This window comes from Colius striatus, chromosome 2 (assembly GCF_028858725.1).
Source record: "Colius striatus isolate bColStr4 chromosome 2, bColStr4.1.hap1, whole genome shotgun sequence".
Classification (NCBI taxonomy): Eukaryota; Metazoa; Chordata; class Aves; order Coliiformes; family Coliidae; genus Colius; species Colius striatus.
Window position 1 is genome coordinate 106,620,652 of NC_084760.1, and position 17,705 is coordinate 106,638,356.

The following is a 17,705-nucleotide window of genomic DNA, read 5'->3' on the forward strand; positions in this document are numbered from 1 at the left end:
GATCACATATAAACTGGAACAACTGATAAGCTAAAGATCGGAATTTCATCAGTTAATAGGTCACAGCAAGCAATGCAAGACCTTCTTCCACCCATTGTCATTTATTTCCTGCTCTTGTATGGAATCTTTTTACCTCTACTTTGAACATATTTTCTATGTGTAAACTGCAAACGACTTCCAAAGGACTGTGGAGGTGTGAATACCATGTCTAATTTGCCATCCCAGTTATGGGAGTGAAAAAATAATGCAAAATACGACAAAACTCCAGGACATTTTTAAACAGAGTCTCTTGTTAAATACATTAATTTTTAAAAAAATCATTAATATATTCTGAATAATAATGATTTAATAACTTTGTATTTGGAACAAACAATATAACTTGCTTAGGATTTTTCATTCTGTTATTTCAAAATGACCACATAAATAGTATTACTATCACTATTGCAACCAGGTAAAAAATAGCATTAAAGCCTCATTTATCGATATTCAATATGATATAAAAATATATTTAATTATATTTTTAAATGCTGTATTAAAATTCTCAGATAACTAGAAATTTACACAAAAAACATTACCTTTCAAAGGAACATTGTGCATACTTATCTTTTTATCAACAATGTTTTGAACTTAACTAAACACTGTTAACACAATTTTAAACAAAGGGAAACCTCAGAAAATAGTTCTTTGCTTAAAGTTCATACTCAGTCTTTTTAGCAGTAGTAAAGATTATAGTGTACTAAATGTTCTTGAAACAAAAGGAAAATAATTAAACAATGCTAGAAAGTTGGGTTTTTTTACATTCCTCATGCTTAATAAAATCAACAACAGGCAGGTGTCTCAATGCTTTTAAATTCTCACCCTTCATTTAATAAAAAACATTTAGCAGAATATTTTTCAACTTACCCTGGAAGAAACTCTGTCCCATGCTTGCTTCACCATAGCTTGATCAAGTGATAATTTACCATCTTTCCTGAATGACTGAGTTACAAGTTCGATTTGTTTCCTTTTTACCTCATATTGTACTCTGAAATTCTTAAATGACTGCACAAAGAGAAAACCAAATCAACCTAGTATTGAGTCAAAGAATTAAATTCTTCAACATCTATAGATTATTACAACCTATGACAATTTTATACTGATAGAAATCCCAACCCTTCCCAAAGAGGAGTATCGGTAAACTTGTATATTTACACTGAAATGAAGTTTATTAAAGTTTTAATAGATTGTAGATTCCTCCAGGGAAGTACAGATAGGACTTTTGTATTTCCTTTCGGTGAGAAGATTCCTGAACCCTACATAAAAGGGAATAATGATCAGATGAACTAGCAGATGGATTAAACTTGGAACACACAGTGGCTGCTTTTAGGTATCAGCCCAGTTTCAAGTGAAAAGTTAGGCCAAAATCTATATTTCCAATGTAGATATTAACCTTTGAGAGAAGGATAAAAAATTAAGCTCTAAGCCCTGTCCTTCCCACCTGTCACCTCATCCAGGCTTCAGTCATAACTCTCTTCTGAGCTATATCACGTAGGATCTGGAAGGACTGTACAGACACATGCTCACTTCTAACTAGGACAGTCCTTCACGCTGCTAGAAAAAGCTCTGTGTTAGGCAAACCATCTGTGCACTGTTCCACGTAGCAAAGCTGGAGCTGACATTATAATTCCTCCACCAATAAAAGGCAAGCCAGTTTGTGTCCTTACTTCTTTAAACGATAGTCTTTTGACTTGCATATATAAAGATTGCAAAAAATACTGCAGTGCATGTTACATATAATGATGATGATCATATTTTATCATACAAAACTTTACCGACTGCTTACCTGATATTTCTCCTGTAAGCTTGTTTCTGCCACCTGTGCCCGGGCTAAGTCTCTTTCAAATTGTTCTGCCCACACTTTTAGGTCTCTCAGCATCAGTCTGTCTTCCTTCTTTGATCAAGCATAACCACACAAACACACAAAAAAATGCATTGCAGCCTATTAATAGAGGTGTCAGATACAGTCCAGAAATTAATATCTCTCTAGCAAGTCAAGTTGTAGTGAAAGTTAATGCAACATCTGGGCTTAATTCTCTCAGTACTTCATACAATCTAACTGAAAAGCACTACCCAAGCAGAAGAGGAGAACTCGGCACCTACACATGAGTATTATCATTTGGGATACTTCAGCCTCAGACACTCCTAGCTGTTCACATCTAATGCTAAATTAACACAAAGTCCTTTAAATATACCTCAACAATTAATTTTAGTCTTCCACATATTTGCAGAGTAAATTTTCAGCAAAAGTTAATTTAGCTGAGACAGAAGAGGATTGTATCATCTTTTACCACCATTTTATTATCTGCTTTGCTATTGTTGGAATAAAACCCACATCATTTTCTGAGTGACTTCAGGACGATCCTGAAGCTCCAGGTTCATGAGTTGGTCAAATATTTTGATAATGAATATTTTAGCAATGAAAATTAAAAAAAAAAAGAAATAGATCCTGATTGTATTCAGTTTCTTTTCCTTCCTTGTCATTTTATGACTTTGAAGAACAGCACATTTGTTTTACAATTTTGCTTTAACATTTCAGTCTGTCATGGCAGTGGTGTTTTGCAAGGCTGAAAAGTACTCTGCAGAATTTAGTGATCTGGTAGCAAACAGAAAAATACTAAGAGGAAATCTCAGGTCTGTGAGCATTACATGAGGAGTTTAGCAGACAACAGAAAAAGGTTTTCTGTGCACTGTGTAAGTAGGATGCAAGTCTCCATCTCAGATTTCCAATCAGTGAACCGTATGTGCTGGCTGTTAATTAGAAAGTACTCTATGAAAACAAGCCTGTAAAATTTGTCAGAAGAAGATCTATAACAGAGAACAAATTCAACACCACATGACACAAGTTAATAATTTAAAATGAGTAAATAATTTTGAAGCATTACATGAGAGAAGAAAAACTGGAATGTGTGATAAAAAAGAATAGATGCTGACTGTATTTATGAAACAAAGTACTTTCTTTAAGGAAAGATCTTAACCTGGGAAATGAGTTGATTATGGTTTCTTTCTTTGGAAGCTGCCTCAAATATGTAAAATATGACTTCCTTTAATAATTTTAAAATGTACAGCAATTGTCTCATCTCAGATGAGAGAAGGAGAGGGTACTTAGATAAGAAAGAAACTATGCTTTGATGTATTTTTACTAATTCTCTTACTGATCCTCTACCCAAAGCAGAGGTAGTTGGCTGGACAGAGCTTGCACAACAAAGTTCACTATAGCTCATGCTCCTATCTTCTGACACTCACCAAAACCTAGTACCTAAGAAACAAAACAGGACACATATGACACTTCTCTGCTCCAGCTACTTGGAGTGCTGGGATTTCCTTGACTGCATAGAGTATCTCAGGTAATCAGAACTCCTAGCGCTTCTAGTTTCTCAAACCATTTCAGCTTAGAGAAGCAGAATAGAATTCCTGCACTTATGGTCTGATAGTTGGCTCTGCGTGTGAAAAAATAACAAAATCCTTTGACATAAAGAGGGCTAGGACCACTCCCTTATGAGGATAAGAATATAAGAAGAGAGAATTCTTCATGCATTCAGACATCAAAGACAAAACTTTGGTATTAAATACACTGATTCATTAGAAGTTACAATTTGAACAAGACTATAGAGATCTCTATGAGTATTTAGCTGTCAGCTCCATAAAGGCAATAATAAACAATTTATCTTAATGGACTGAAAGTCATATAACAAGCCTATTAACTGAAACAAAGTAAGATATTCTTGAAGTCAAAAAGAGGGTCTGACATGATGTTGTATGTATTACTTTTAGTTCACACTGAAACTGCATTTATGTAAGACATTAGCTTTTATTCCTCCATGGTTCACATTCTTAATGCTGAGATGCATCTCCTTTAGGTAAGTCTTTGCAAGAGCATTGTGTGACTGCAGTTGTTCATACAGCAAAGGGAACAAAAGAGATATCTTGCAAGATTCCTGTCAACATAACTTGAAAATTTAATAATAGCTGAAAATGTGTCTGACCAAATATTTTTGAAATAGAGTATCACCAGGATCTATTGTACCTGAAGACAAAGAACTCCAGAACAGCTGCACCACTCTTAAATCACACAAAGAATGATAGGGATTTCTCTGACACTAAGTGAAAATATAATGTTAACAGATGCCATTGAGCATAGTTAGATAGTTAAATACTTAGACAATATTTTTCTTCACTTTGCTTAGTTGCAGATGTAGGTGTTTCAGTAACTGCCTAACTGAATGCTGTGAAAGACATTGTACAACAATGAATAATAAGCATTTTATTTCTTCAAACGTTTCCATAGGTTTCCAGCTCAGTGCATCACTTACAACCTGAAAACTTGGTTGATACAAAAGCATTTTAAAGTCTCAATTTGAGTAATCAATAGAAAGGATTAACTTTCTTAAATATCAAGGCACCTGTCACCAACACCTCCCAGAATTAATCAATTATCATTCTTAAAAAAACTCTCATTAATGCCTAGAGGTTCTCACTCTGAGTAAAAAGATTTCAGAAGTATATTCTTAAAGGTATGTAAATTGTTTTCTAAAGTCCACAGTAGCGTACAGATCAGAACATAAATCATCAAGAAAGCTTATCTCAGATATTTATACCTATTTGTACCTTCTCCAGTAGGAGGATCATTGATCTCTATTCACATTTATTTCAGTTTATCTAAGGTACTATGATTTAGTTTTACACTATGATTTATTAATTTATTCTGACACTATTCTATGAATATTCACTAATTTGCAAAGATTAACAGAACTGAGCACTCAACTGTCAAAGAATGTCAAATAAGGTAATTAGAGAAAAGTGTTTATGAGTTCCAATATGATTGTGAGGTACAATTTAAATTTACAAAGAAAATTGTCATTTCAGACACAAAGTCAAAACATAATTTCATTAATTGATATGTCAGACAATTTAAAAATTACAGAATACAGATACTCTGGTGTTTTAAGAACTAAGAATACCCATCTGTATTTCAGGAGAAATTTAATTATGGACTGGAAAAGGAATACGTTGTTGAGTTCTCTAATATGTGATTATAAACCAAGTGAACTGTTCAAATTCTCAGACAGAGGCAGTACAGAAATATTTTTGGATTTAAAAGTTCATATTTGAAAATAAGTAGTCTGTTTTTCAGGGATGATGAAATATTGTATTGCCTATGTGCTGGGAAAGTTAAGTTCCTTTAAAAGTGTTTATACAGTAATCCAAATAAGTTTCTGTAATCTTTCAGTTTTACCTTTGAATGTTCATTTCAAATACACCACGTTAGATTTCTGAACTTCTCTTAGTTAATACTAGAAAATTATAACTACCTAAATGTCTAAAATTATTTTTAAAGTATATTTTAAAAACATCATAACTTTTGCAAAAAGGAGCAGTGCATGTCATGCAATTGCACATGAATGCTCTCTCCTTCCAACCCACAGTCCACATACATCACTTACACAACTATATCTACAATCTACTATCTACTCTATAAACCTAAATACATACAAAAATATCCATCTAAAATGAAATGGGTAGAAACATTGATCTATAATCTATTTTTTCATTTTTATATCTATGCTTCAGAAAACCAAAATCATAATCTGAGTTGTATTATAGGAAAGTTGTCTTGCTTTCCTAGAACACTGCTGTGAAATTACTTGCAAAATTAAACACTAGGCTGTTAGGATCAGCTCATGTAAAAAAATAGACTTAGACTCATTATGTTCATCTGTTTGCTTGTTTGTAAGCCTAGCAAACCAATGTACACTAAACCACAGAAAATCTGAAGTCAAATACGTGCAGGCTAAAAACATAACAAGCATGAAAGGTCCAATTCCAATAATTATTCTGGATCATATTACCCTTACCTTAAATTTCATAAAAGAAATGAGAAAAGTTGGGATTTCTTGAAGTTCCTAGCAATACGAAACCAATAGGAAAACAAGAAGGAGAGGGAAAAAAAAAAGCGAACAAAATAAAACAAAGCAGGCAGAAAGTCCAGAGAGAATAAAACAGTCACATGTGTAAAAATACAAGATGAACTAAAATATTATCAAGTTCATGTGTCTGTTTCAAATTCAGTGAAGTAGTTTTCATATTAGATCTGTTTATCAGATTACTAGTCACTACATGATTTTTTAACTGGAGAAAGTTACTTACCTTAGAGTAACTGTGGTTCTTCAATATCTGCTGACTACACAAGTTGACATATTCGCATAGATATTTTATGCATGAGTTATTAGATTGCTTTTAATTCTAGAAATGAACATGTAAACAGCTGTTCCCTCTGACCATAAACAAGGGAAAAATATTAATTATTACTCCATTTCTTCCAATGCAAATTCCTTATACATTGAGAATTGAATCAGGAAGGAAGATGATTAGGAATTTGTGGACAATACATCTTGAGGAAACACAGTGGTAGGTGGGTTGGTTGGAGGGCAGGTGGAGAGAGTTAGGAATCCTTCCCCATGCCTCCACCACTAAAACCATCCAGACATACTCCATTCTAAAGTAGGATTCTTTTAACTAAATGTAGACACCTGAAACTGAGATAGTCACTCTTTCAGTTCTTTTTGTCAGACAGAAAATAAATGCATCTAGCATCTACTGCCCAACTTATCTCACTTAAGACAGGTCAGATGGACTTTACCATAAAAGCATTTAATTTTGGAAAATAAGAAATTAAGAATACCCAGGAGTTCAAGAGATAAGAGTCTTGCCAGGTTCTCTCTCCTAGACATCCAGATTCTATCATTCTGTGATATTTTCTTATACTAGACTTCAAGGGGAAGAGAGAAAGGCTAAGAACAGAGAGATTATATTGGTCACAAAAATATAAAGCATGCCTTTTTAATGAACTGCCATCAACATTTTATCTACTACTACCTAAGGGAAGGATTCATCTGAGTCAGTTCTAATTCTGTTGAACTTCCAGGAGACAGTTTATTGAGGACACGATCTTAAGAAAGATGCTATCTGGGAAAGTGGCTATCTCTCCCTGCTCGAAGTACTTAGCTTTGAGATTCTTAAAGGTGGATGGATCCTGTCCTAAACAACTAAACTATGCTAAATAATGCAAAATTCCTAAGGAAAACTTTATGATGGGCGTAAGTACTGCAGGTCAGTAAGAGGGAAGATAGAAGCAACAGATAGTGTTCTACCTTGCACTGTTAACTATGGTTACCACAAGGGCATCTAATTCACTTACCCCATTTCCACAAAACACAACAGGGCTATTTTAAAATGAACCAATCTTACATGTTTGGTCTGATCTTGTATATGTTTGTCTATCTAGAACAAAACATGTAGACAATAGTATCTTGTAAAAGAACAAATTAATTTTCAGTCTAAATGAATTACATCCCTCACACAAATATCCCTCAAATGATTTACTGCTACCTGTGCACACAGAGAGAAGTATTTTCTCTAGATATCCTGCAGTCAACAGGAGCAACTGCATTATCTCCTGCCTTCTTTTCCCCTCCCATCCAGAACTGTGTAAACTAAGGTCCCAACATTTGTTGGAATCTGTATACGACATCCATCCTGCTAAACCTATCATTATGATTTTCTTGAGAATAAATAAAATATCTTAAAAGGCAAGGTCTGAGTATGAGAAATTTGAGTATCTGTTGACAGATTGTACCTGAAAACTCACAAGTAAAACAGCTGAGTGCAAAATAAGCTTCTCTATGTGAAATATGACAAATACAGAAGTTTATATTAATAAAAGATCAAACTGTGCCAAAAGTTTACCTATTCGAGAGCTTATATTTATCTACTCCCAAATACATGAAAAATGCTTGTTTTATTCTGTGTATTTCACTGGTTCAGGGCCAGTGATTAGTTGGGGTCCTGGACTTTTTGTGCACTGCTTACTGGCCCGGACCCATCCAGATCTTTTAGTCATCAATCTATCATTTGCCATGTGGTTATCATTTTGTATCATGACCAGAGGTGAGATAATTGGAAATTATGGTAGACAGGCCTTGGAAGTGAGATTTAGAGTGGACATAGGTGCCTGATAGGGATGAGAATTTCTCCAGAAATGGATCAACAGAACTAGTGCCATAAAAAATGAAGGGCACCATTACTATTCTTGACTGGTCTCCACTGGAGAAGTAGATTTGGTCTCAAACTGCCAGGCACTCCATCAGGGGTTTACAAAGGAAACAAAGAATGATGACATTAGAAATTTAGTGCAATGTCAATCTCTTACTTTATTCTCAGCCTGGAGGTAGGCAGTGTGGAGTGGCTGAGTCCTGCATTCTCCTGCAACACCTCTGCATAAAACTCAGGAGAATGTGGTGAGTCTGTTTCTCAAAATTCAACATCAGCACAGACAGCAGACCTGGATGAGGCTGTTGGCAGCAGAAATTGCACTGTGTGCCATGGTATGGAGACAACAGGACTGCCCTAGCCTGCCACAGGCCACAGCATGGGACCAGTGCTCATTCCCTCTGCTTCAGTGGCCACATTGCTCAATGGGATGATGTGGCATTGGCATATGAATGTCTTCAAATCAATGCTGCACCAAGAAAAATTGAAAATTCCAGTGCTCAGGAACTGGAATTGGACAGCAAAGCTGCAGCTACATTAGCCACACGTAGCCATAGTGAATGAGATTTACTGCTTTCAAAGCTCTTCTATAGCTCTGTAGGAATACTGAGTAACACAGATAAAAAGTGCTTCCTCTTGCTAGAGCTGAGCAGATTGTCTCAGCAGTGTCTTGTGTTTGCCATGGAGAAAGCAAATTATCAGGATTAGAAAGTGAGTCATGATGACTTGGCATCACTGAGTATAGTCATTGTAGTGCAAAGCCAAGGCACTAGAGCATACAAAAAACAAACCAAAAAATCAACAAGAAAAATATATGACCTAAAACTCTTTAGAGCAAATACTCAAATATTGTTGTGCAACAGAAACAAATCTTTGTCAAAATTGTAACTGTCTCCTGAGCCTAAAAGCCCAACGACTATACCTAAACAATCTCTTTGCCTATTCTTGTTCTTGTTCAGAAACCTAGTGGGATAGAAACAAAAATGACATATTGCTTCAGGTAATAAGTTACTGCAATCTCATTGGTGTTGCACTTTGAAAAGCTCTTAGGGAACTTTAGTATCCACTGTTTGCTACTATTTACAATAATTCCCTGTGTTCTCTCTGTCTCTTACTCTGAAAACAGGAAAATCTCTACAGGATCACCATTCTATTTTCTCCATCTAGTAAGCAAACATCTCCAACACTGGTTCCTTTATTCTTAGCTAAAATTTCCTAGTTTTCTTATTATGCTTGATTTTCATGTGAACTGCTTATCAAAAGGAAATATAATAAACTACAAGAGAGCTATAAAATGTATTTATAAAGCCCCCTTCATGATAAACTGATTTTTATAGTTATTCAAGAAAAACTTACGTCATTCTCCTGTACTTCAGTCACTGTGTGATGAGGATCAGGATAGTACTTCAAAAACTGGGCTACATACGTCATGACAGACTTTTCATCTGGCTTGTCAACATCTACATCTAGATAAGTACAGAACACAGTAAATTAATTTTTTAGCTGAATGCCACAAAATGCTGCTTAAATGTCTTGACGCTAGCAATTAGCACATCTGATTTAACCCATGCAAGTAGTTTAAACTTTTTTCATCTACGCATTAGGTACCTTCTGGATCAAGAAGCCTCGGAATTCCTAGCTCTGCTTCTGCAAGTGTGAAGGCTTCTTCCAGATTTTCTCTATTTGACCTCCCCTTCACTTTCTCCATGTCCACTAAATCTGGGCGGATAGCATGAATTACAGAATGAAATGCAACACCACTCCTCCAACTTTGTCCAAAATCTTTGATTTCAATTCCAACTTGCCTAAAGATTATAAAAGAAAGAAAGAAAGAAAGAAAGAAAAAGTTACTTACAACAACATCAGGACCAGACAAAACAGGGGAGGAGACAAGATGCTCCATCCAGTCACTACCCATCATTAAACCTAAACCACTTGCTGTTCTAATAAGGTTGACTACAGCTCCATGTATCCACTGCACAAATTAATTTGTATCTATAAAAATCCAAGAGTTTTTTGTCATATATATATATATGACAGTATATATGACAGTATATATATATATACTGTATTTTTCTCCAGTGCGTTTGCTAGTAGCAATAAATTAATGGTATTTTTAACAAATGAAGCATGCCAACATTCTCAAGGTTCCTGTACAACACACATAGAGTTTGAGGATGTATGCAGATACATTCACTAGACTATCACTCACTATAAAGCACTTCATATCTCCCTCCATTATAACAGTTCCATTATAACTGCAGTTCAGTTAGGTACATTGGCATCATATCAAATTAAATCTTAAAAAGAATGTATGAATCTTATCTTTTAAAATGAAATCATGAACAGAACATCACTGCTGTTCAGGTGAAAATGTAACACACAAGTTTTGTTATATTCTTACTGAAAGTATGAGTGATACTGTAATTTCACACACACAGAACACTCACACATCCACTAAAATAATAAACAAATTTTCAAGAAATAACAATATAGGAAAGTAATCAGAACTGAATTACACTTCTGACAGCTTCTTTAAAAAGTAATTCTGAAAGGCATGGTGGCCCACAGAATAGAAGATTGTTCTTTACTTTGAACATGCAAACTTCCTTTGAGGACACACTTGGACACTAAGTCAGTCTTGCCATTGGGAGGTTCAGAGCAACAGTAACTCTGAATGAGGGCTTCATTCAAAGCTCACTGTGATCAGTGAAACAATTTGACTGACTTTAATGAGATAGCCATTGCAAATTACAACATGAAACAGGGCTAGGCAAAGTTCCTTCCACTAGGCTTCTTTCAACACATTTCACCTATTCCTCCCAGTAATGTTGGCAGTTTCCTTTATGAAACTCTTTCTTTGTATTTTGTTTGTTTACATGTCTAGAAATCACAACTGACCACTTTCAGCTGCCTGCCTGTTACTGACAACAGTGCAATAGTAAGAATGCCAAATTACTGCAGTATAAATTACCATATTCTACCTATTAACTGTAGAATTGGAGAAAGTCTGTATTTACAATCATATTTATTTTCTTGGAGGCACCATTCCATAACTGGCCATTCATCCTCTATGTTCTGCATTGATTGATCTCTTCAAATATCAGAGATTCTGCAAAACTGCAGAAGGATAATCACAGTTGTTGATCAGCTGCCTTTCAATGGTAAGTGCCAGAATTTAATGTCTCTACATGTCCTATCAGTGAGGAATGTTGCATCGCTTTGTAACTTGCATTGTCACATAAGGGTTTTGGCAGCAGAACTCATACAGTGTCATTCAGACATCTAATTCCCCTTTCAGTTTCTCATTCTGTCAAAGATAATCCAATTCCTTATTCAGAAACCACAAAATATGGTTCTAAAATGAATGCAAACCATTACTTATTACTTGCTTGTTATATGATGGTAACATTTAGCAGTCTCTGTTGTCAAAAATAATATGATCACAGGGAGATGCTGTATAAATACAGAACAAAAAAGACAATCGCCAACCAAGGGAGTTTAGAATCTGAAGAAAAAGTAGGCACTTAAGTTACAAAGTTCATTTGTAGGTTGCTTACTTTGCTGCTGTGTACTGTATCCATTTTAACAATGCCTTCCTGGCACTTCCTTGGACCTTGGTTACCACCTTCCGTTTGCTTGGGGGACTCGCAGTTTCTGAACTGACAACACTCTCCACAGAAGAAGCACTGCTAGACAACGACTGCAGCTGTGGGAGGTTGCTAGTAAGCTCTTCAATCTGTAGGGAAAATATGTTAATGGTCTGTGTTTTTAATTCTCAACAGCTTTTTAAATAATTTCCTAATACAACTGACAAAACATAGTTGAGAAGAACCTACAATTAACATGCTGTGTTTTATTTAACTGTATATTAAAATAGCTTCACGGGTGGTAATGTATGTAGTCCAAATGATGGTCTTAATTTCAGAAATACAAGACATTTAGCAATCATTGACTGTCTTGACACTCTACAGCTAGAACAATATGCAAGTTTGTCTTGTTATCTATTATGACAAACTGCCATTGAAATAGGAGACAATGGCCTACAATTACGAGTTAAAATTATAATGGAAGTGATCTCAATGATCTCATCTGAATTTGAAGTTATTTACCATTGTATTTTTTTGGCATAAATTATATTACCTAGAGGTACCTTGTGAAGGAACAGTGAATGCACTGCAGGCACAATGTATCAGCAGTGCTTGCTGAGAGTGTATGAAGTTATTCAGATAATGCCTTTCATAACATGAAAGTCATTAACCTAACTCTTAAGAACATTAAGTTGACTAATAATTTGGTTCTTTAACATGGAAAAGTTATATCCAGAAGATGTTGCAATGCTGCCTATGCTGTATACTTAGAAAAAATCAAAGATTTGTCATATCACAGAATGAGTCTGTCACAAAGAGAACCACATCTCTCAGGCATTTCTGCTTTCATACATGTTAAAATGATGTATCTGTCTGTGGAAACTAAGGAAAAGCTCAAAAAATGACCTAAATAAACCTTATGCAGAGAATTAGATTGTCAGTAACTTTGCGGAGCTTAGATTCCCCCATCCATCTCAGCTATACGTTAAAATAAAGACATTAAGATCATTCTGGATGACTTTTGTTCTAAGAAGGAGATCTGAACAGTTGAGGTGTTACATTGGTTGGTGCTTCTGAGAGCAGCATCCCAGAGACATAAAAACTACATCAAAAGACAGCCAAAAACAACTCCATAAAAAGTGGAGTTTTTTGGCTTAACCGAGAATTCCATGAAGAGGAACAAAATCAGTTGAACAGTGACTCATTTTGTTAACTCATATCTACAGAATTTAGAAAACCATTTTCCCCTCCTACCTAACTTCAACAAAATGCAAATTATTTCTCCTACAAATTCAAACTCTTCTCCAGCTATACAATTTACAGCTAAATTTTGCCCTTGAAAATATCTACATCTCCTAGTGAAACCAGTGTGTTTACATATATTGTTCGATAACAATTACTGTCTGACATCAAGTGTTCTGCAATTATACATCCAGCATAATCACCACTGAGGTTGCTAATAATACGTGCAACAAGAATCCACAATTCTATTCTCTTGTTTTGTTCCTCTATTATATTCTTCATAGAAAGTGGAAGAATATGTTCCAGTGACGAAGGAATTCCATTCTAGACCCAGACCAATCTATTGAGAAGATAAGTATCTAATTTTATCTAAGGTGAAGCACTCTTGCTATCAACTGATGCTTTGTTCAGGGCCAGATCCTCAGCTACTTATAAAGATACTGTGAAAAGCTAGAACTACACCAGTTGATATGAAATGATCATCTGAATCATTATTAGAGTAAGCTACACTGAGGTATAAAGACTGTAGTACCTGAAAATATAAAATTATGGTCCACACCAAGCCAAGCACAATAGAAGGCCTTCCATCAGCAATATCTGTTGAGTTTATGTTGACAAGCTTAATCTATATTGGAAAGAAAACACGTTTAATTACCACACAGAAGGAATAATAACAATTATGAAATGCATTTCAAATAAGTTTTCTTTTTTCATGAACTTTTGCACTCAAATAACAAGTTTCTTAATTTAAAAAAGAATAAAAATCACTGAATGGTTCAATTTCCAGACAAGTACAGGTGTAGGAAATTAAAGGTTTTTAAGGCCATCATATGCTATTTTTTGTAGAAAAAAAAAAATCAAGAAGAAAGGACAATAAATATTAGATAGAGACATTGTACAAACCGGAGATCCTCTGTATACGGACTAGCATAAGAAGAAAAGGAGAAAAGATGATAAAAAAATAAGTTTTAAATTATTAAATATCAAGTAAGTGCATTAATTTAATTTTGCAATTTTTGGCACATCTTACAGCATGATTGATAAGGAAAGCAGAATAAATACACCCTAACATATTTTAAATTATGTAAGGGTTCCTTGCTATAGTTCTAACAGATTTGGAATGAAAACAAAAAGGTGAGTTTAAGAATATTGAAGTAAAAGTGGGAATGAAAATGTAAGAGAAAAATAAGGGAAAAATGACACAGTTCTCTAGCAGCAAGCCTTTTGTTGTAAAGGATATTACCAACAGTGATTAAGGCTCCCTTGCAAATCTGACTATAGTACTTTACTTAAGAGTTGAATTGGAAATAAATGACATTTCCAAAGTAACATGCAGCTTTTTAAAAGACATGGAAACAGATTCCATGATTCTTAACTCCTAAATGCTAATTTACAGCCTGAAAACGTATCACTCTAAAATGAACTCATAAAAGTCAGTAAAGGATGGAATAAAGAGTATATCATAAATTAACAGGTAGATAATGCTCAATGAAATTGAATAAAACAGGCAGTATTGGAAAATCAACAGATACATTAACACTCATTTCCTCAGCAAAACTAAGATTGTCACAAACCATGATATAGATATGAATGGTTGCTCAAGTGTTAATGCACTGCAAGCTTGTTCATGGACACAGGTTATGGAAAAACTCTGGAGAATAGGTTAAATAAAAATCAGAGAAATCACTTGATGTGACTTAATTTGTCTCCCCAAAATGAGAAAATACTGCAGTTCCCTGAATCAGTAGCTAGAAACCCACTAGATAATGGCAAGAGAAAACAAAAACCTTTGTCCAGAGATGTGAAGCTCTTTTCAGAACTAAAGCTTCACAGGCTGCTTCAGAAGAGGCAGAGGAGAAATCCCCACAGGCTATATTTCCAGTACTCTCTAACAAGAAATCTGACAAAACTCTGAGAAAATTGATGTTAATTGCTTCTCTACCAGACAATAATTATCTACCTATAAAAAGATATGCCAACTGTTTCATTTTCACAGTTGTACCAATTCCAAAAAAAACGCTTTTATTTTTCTAGAAAGCAAGTTTTTTCTTATAGGTATTACAAATCAAAAGACTTACAGGGAGTCACCTAAACTTTGGATTAGGCTACTGTTCACCGAAGTATAGTCTGTCTAGTTACGGTGTTAGCTTTCGTACTCTGTTCTGCTCCTTCTACTCCATTAAAATGTCTTATATTCCATTAAAATGGACCTAAAACTACAAAACAAACTTTTCAGAACCACAAAAAAACCTGCTTTGGTCCAGAATATCTGTATTGCAGCATAACAAGAGTATTTGCTGAAATCTGTTTGGACAGTGAAAATAGAAGTTGATTAAATGTGTAATAAACTTTACTTATGCGAGAGCCTATGGAGGAAGGAGATCCTGTCAGCACTCCCCAAAGTGCTATGCACAGCTACCCATCTCCCTTCATTCACCTTTGAGTACAGAGCAGGCACTGCACTCAGATGCTGAAGAGGCATCTGATGTCTGAACAGCAACCCCACCTCCTCTGGGAGGAAAAGGATGATAGACTAGATGGATGGCTTGATAGATTACGATGAGGATTTACAACATGAAAACCTCCGGAGCAAGACTCCACACCCTCCCTGAGCAGCCTGTGCCAGGGCTCCCTCACAGGAAAAATGTTTTTCTTTATGTTTAAATGGAACTTTTTGTGTTCCAGTTTTTGTCCATTACCCCTTGTCCTACCACTGGACACTAGAGAAAAAAGTGTCACCCCATCCTCTTGATATACATCTTTTAAGTACCTGTAAGTATTAATGAGGTGCCCCCTCAGTCTCCTCCAGGCTAAACAGCCTCAGTTCCCTCAGCCTTTCCTCAAAAGGAAGATGCTCCAGTCCCCTGATTATCCTGGTGGCCCTGTGCTGGACTCTCTCCAGAAGCTCCCTGTCACTCTTGAGCTGGGAAACCCAAAACTGGACACAGGACTCCAGATGAGGCCTCATCAGGGCAGAGTAGAGGGGGAGCAGAACCTCCCCTGACCTGCTGACACACTCTTCCTACTGCATCCCAGGATGCCATTGGCCTTCTTGGCCACAAGGGCACATTGCTGGCTCATGGTTAGTTTATTATCTACTAGGACACCCAGGTCTCTCTCTGCAGAGCTGCTCTCCAGCAGTTCGACATCCAGCCTGTACTGGTGCATGGGGTTGTTCCTTCCCAGGTGCACGACTCTGCACTTGCCCTTGTTGAACCTCATGAGGTTCCTCTCTGCCCCTCTCTGCCCATCTCTCCCTCTCCGCCAGTCAAGATCCCGCTGAATGGCAGCACAGTCTTCTGGTGAATCAGCCAGTCCTCCCAGTTTGGTGTCATCAGCCAACTTGCTGAAGGTACACTCTGTCCCCTCATCCAAGTTGCTGATGAAGATGTTGAACAAGACTGGCTGCAGGATTGACCCCTGTGGAACCCCAATGGCCACAGCCCTCCAACTTGGTTGTGTGCCATTGATCACAACCCTCTGGTTTCTGTCATTCAGCCAGCTCTCGATTCACCTCTATATCTACTCATTCAACCCACACTGCCTGAGCTTTCCTAAGAGGATGTTATGAGAGATGGAGTCAAAAGCCTTGCTGAAGTCAAGGTAGATGACATACATTGCTCTCCTCTCATCTAGCCAGTCAGTAATACTCTCAGGTTGGTCAAGCAAGAGTCATTACAATATGGAGAGAAAAGTCATGAAAAAAGGTAGATTGTTTTTGTTTGACATTCATGCCTAGACCATACTAAGCTTTTAGGTTTTCTGTCATTTGTTAAATTTATAAAATACTTTGTTTAATTTCTAAAATGGCCACAGCATTGACTTTTCCATAATCAATCCAAGAACCAGTCTGCAGTCTGCCAAGCTAATAATCAGTCACACTGTTCTAAATTTTAACTTCTACACTTTCAGGAAGCAGAGTTCTACATAACCTTGTGAAGTTCAGAAACCTATTTTTTTAATTATAAATGAATGCCTTCACTAAACTGAAGATCATTGCTTTTTCCTGAGAACAGCAACAGTAAAGAAGTGAACATGAGGAGCTGGAGAGTACGTTGAAAAAAATAAATCATCTAAGGTGATTCTAACTTTTTTTTATTAAAGTTTTACCCTATACATTGCTATATATTACTGTTGGATCTTGCTATTTGTACTTTACAGAAGCTTTTAGGCACCATGCAGAAACTAAAGACCTATCTCAAATTTTGGAGAATAAGAACAAGTAGGGACAAATAATACAATTTCCATACATCACACAGGTTACAAATCATATATATCAGGAAAAAAAGAGAAAGAATAAAGAAAGAAACACCAGGACTAAGTCTTACCACACCTACCCGTCTTCCTTCTAGAAACTTAAGAGCTGTGCCAATGTTGGCAACCCAGTGAATTCTCTTCAGGTGACGTCCCTGCTCACAAGGCTTAAAGAGAAAAAACAGCGTGAATTTGAATTAGATTTATGTCAATTTTCTGCGAAAAATGAAGTTCCAAATTATTAGAAATGCCTTCACAGATACCATAGTCTGATTTACATGTGAAAAAGATGCACATACCAACAGGGTGACTGCAGATATAGGGGATATAAATGCGATACTTCTATTATGAAAAAAGTATATATGTCTTACTAACCTCAGGTTGCAAGATATTGGCCTCAGCCCATAAACTTCACCAAGTAAGAGAACTGTTTTTTTTTTTTTTATGTAAAATAAACTGCTACTATTTTAATACATATGCACATATGTATATATATATATATGTGTCTATGTGCATTTGTGGGAAGGTAACATT

At 35.8% G+C, this 17,705-nt stretch overlaps 1 protein-coding gene across 7 annotated transcripts in view; it reads right to left on the reverse strand.

Annotated features, from left to right (window-relative positions):
* Nucleotides 1–17,705, reverse strand: part of SYNE1 (spectrin repeat containing nuclear envelope protein 1) — a 287,050-nt gene that overhangs the window by 209,507 nt on the left and 59,838 nt on the right. For all 7 annotated transcript variants that reach the window (XM_061988999.1, XM_061989000.1, XM_061988996.1 and 4 more), the window contains 7 exons: nt 17,255–17,338; nt 13,450–13,542; nt 11,646–11,824; nt 9,694–9,890; nt 9,442–9,551; nt 1,823–1,927; nt 904–1,041 (listed from right to left, as the gene is read on the reverse strand). In XM_061988999.1, coding sequence (XP_061844983.1) covers nt 904–1,041; nt 1,823–1,927; nt 9,442–9,551; nt 9,694–9,890; nt 11,646–11,824; nt 13,450–13,542; nt 17,255–17,338 — 906 coding nt within the window. The remainder of the gene's footprint in view (nt 1–903; nt 1,042–1,822; nt 1,928–9,441; nt 9,552–9,693; nt 9,891–11,645; nt 11,825–13,449; nt 13,543–17,254; nt 17,339–17,705) is intronic.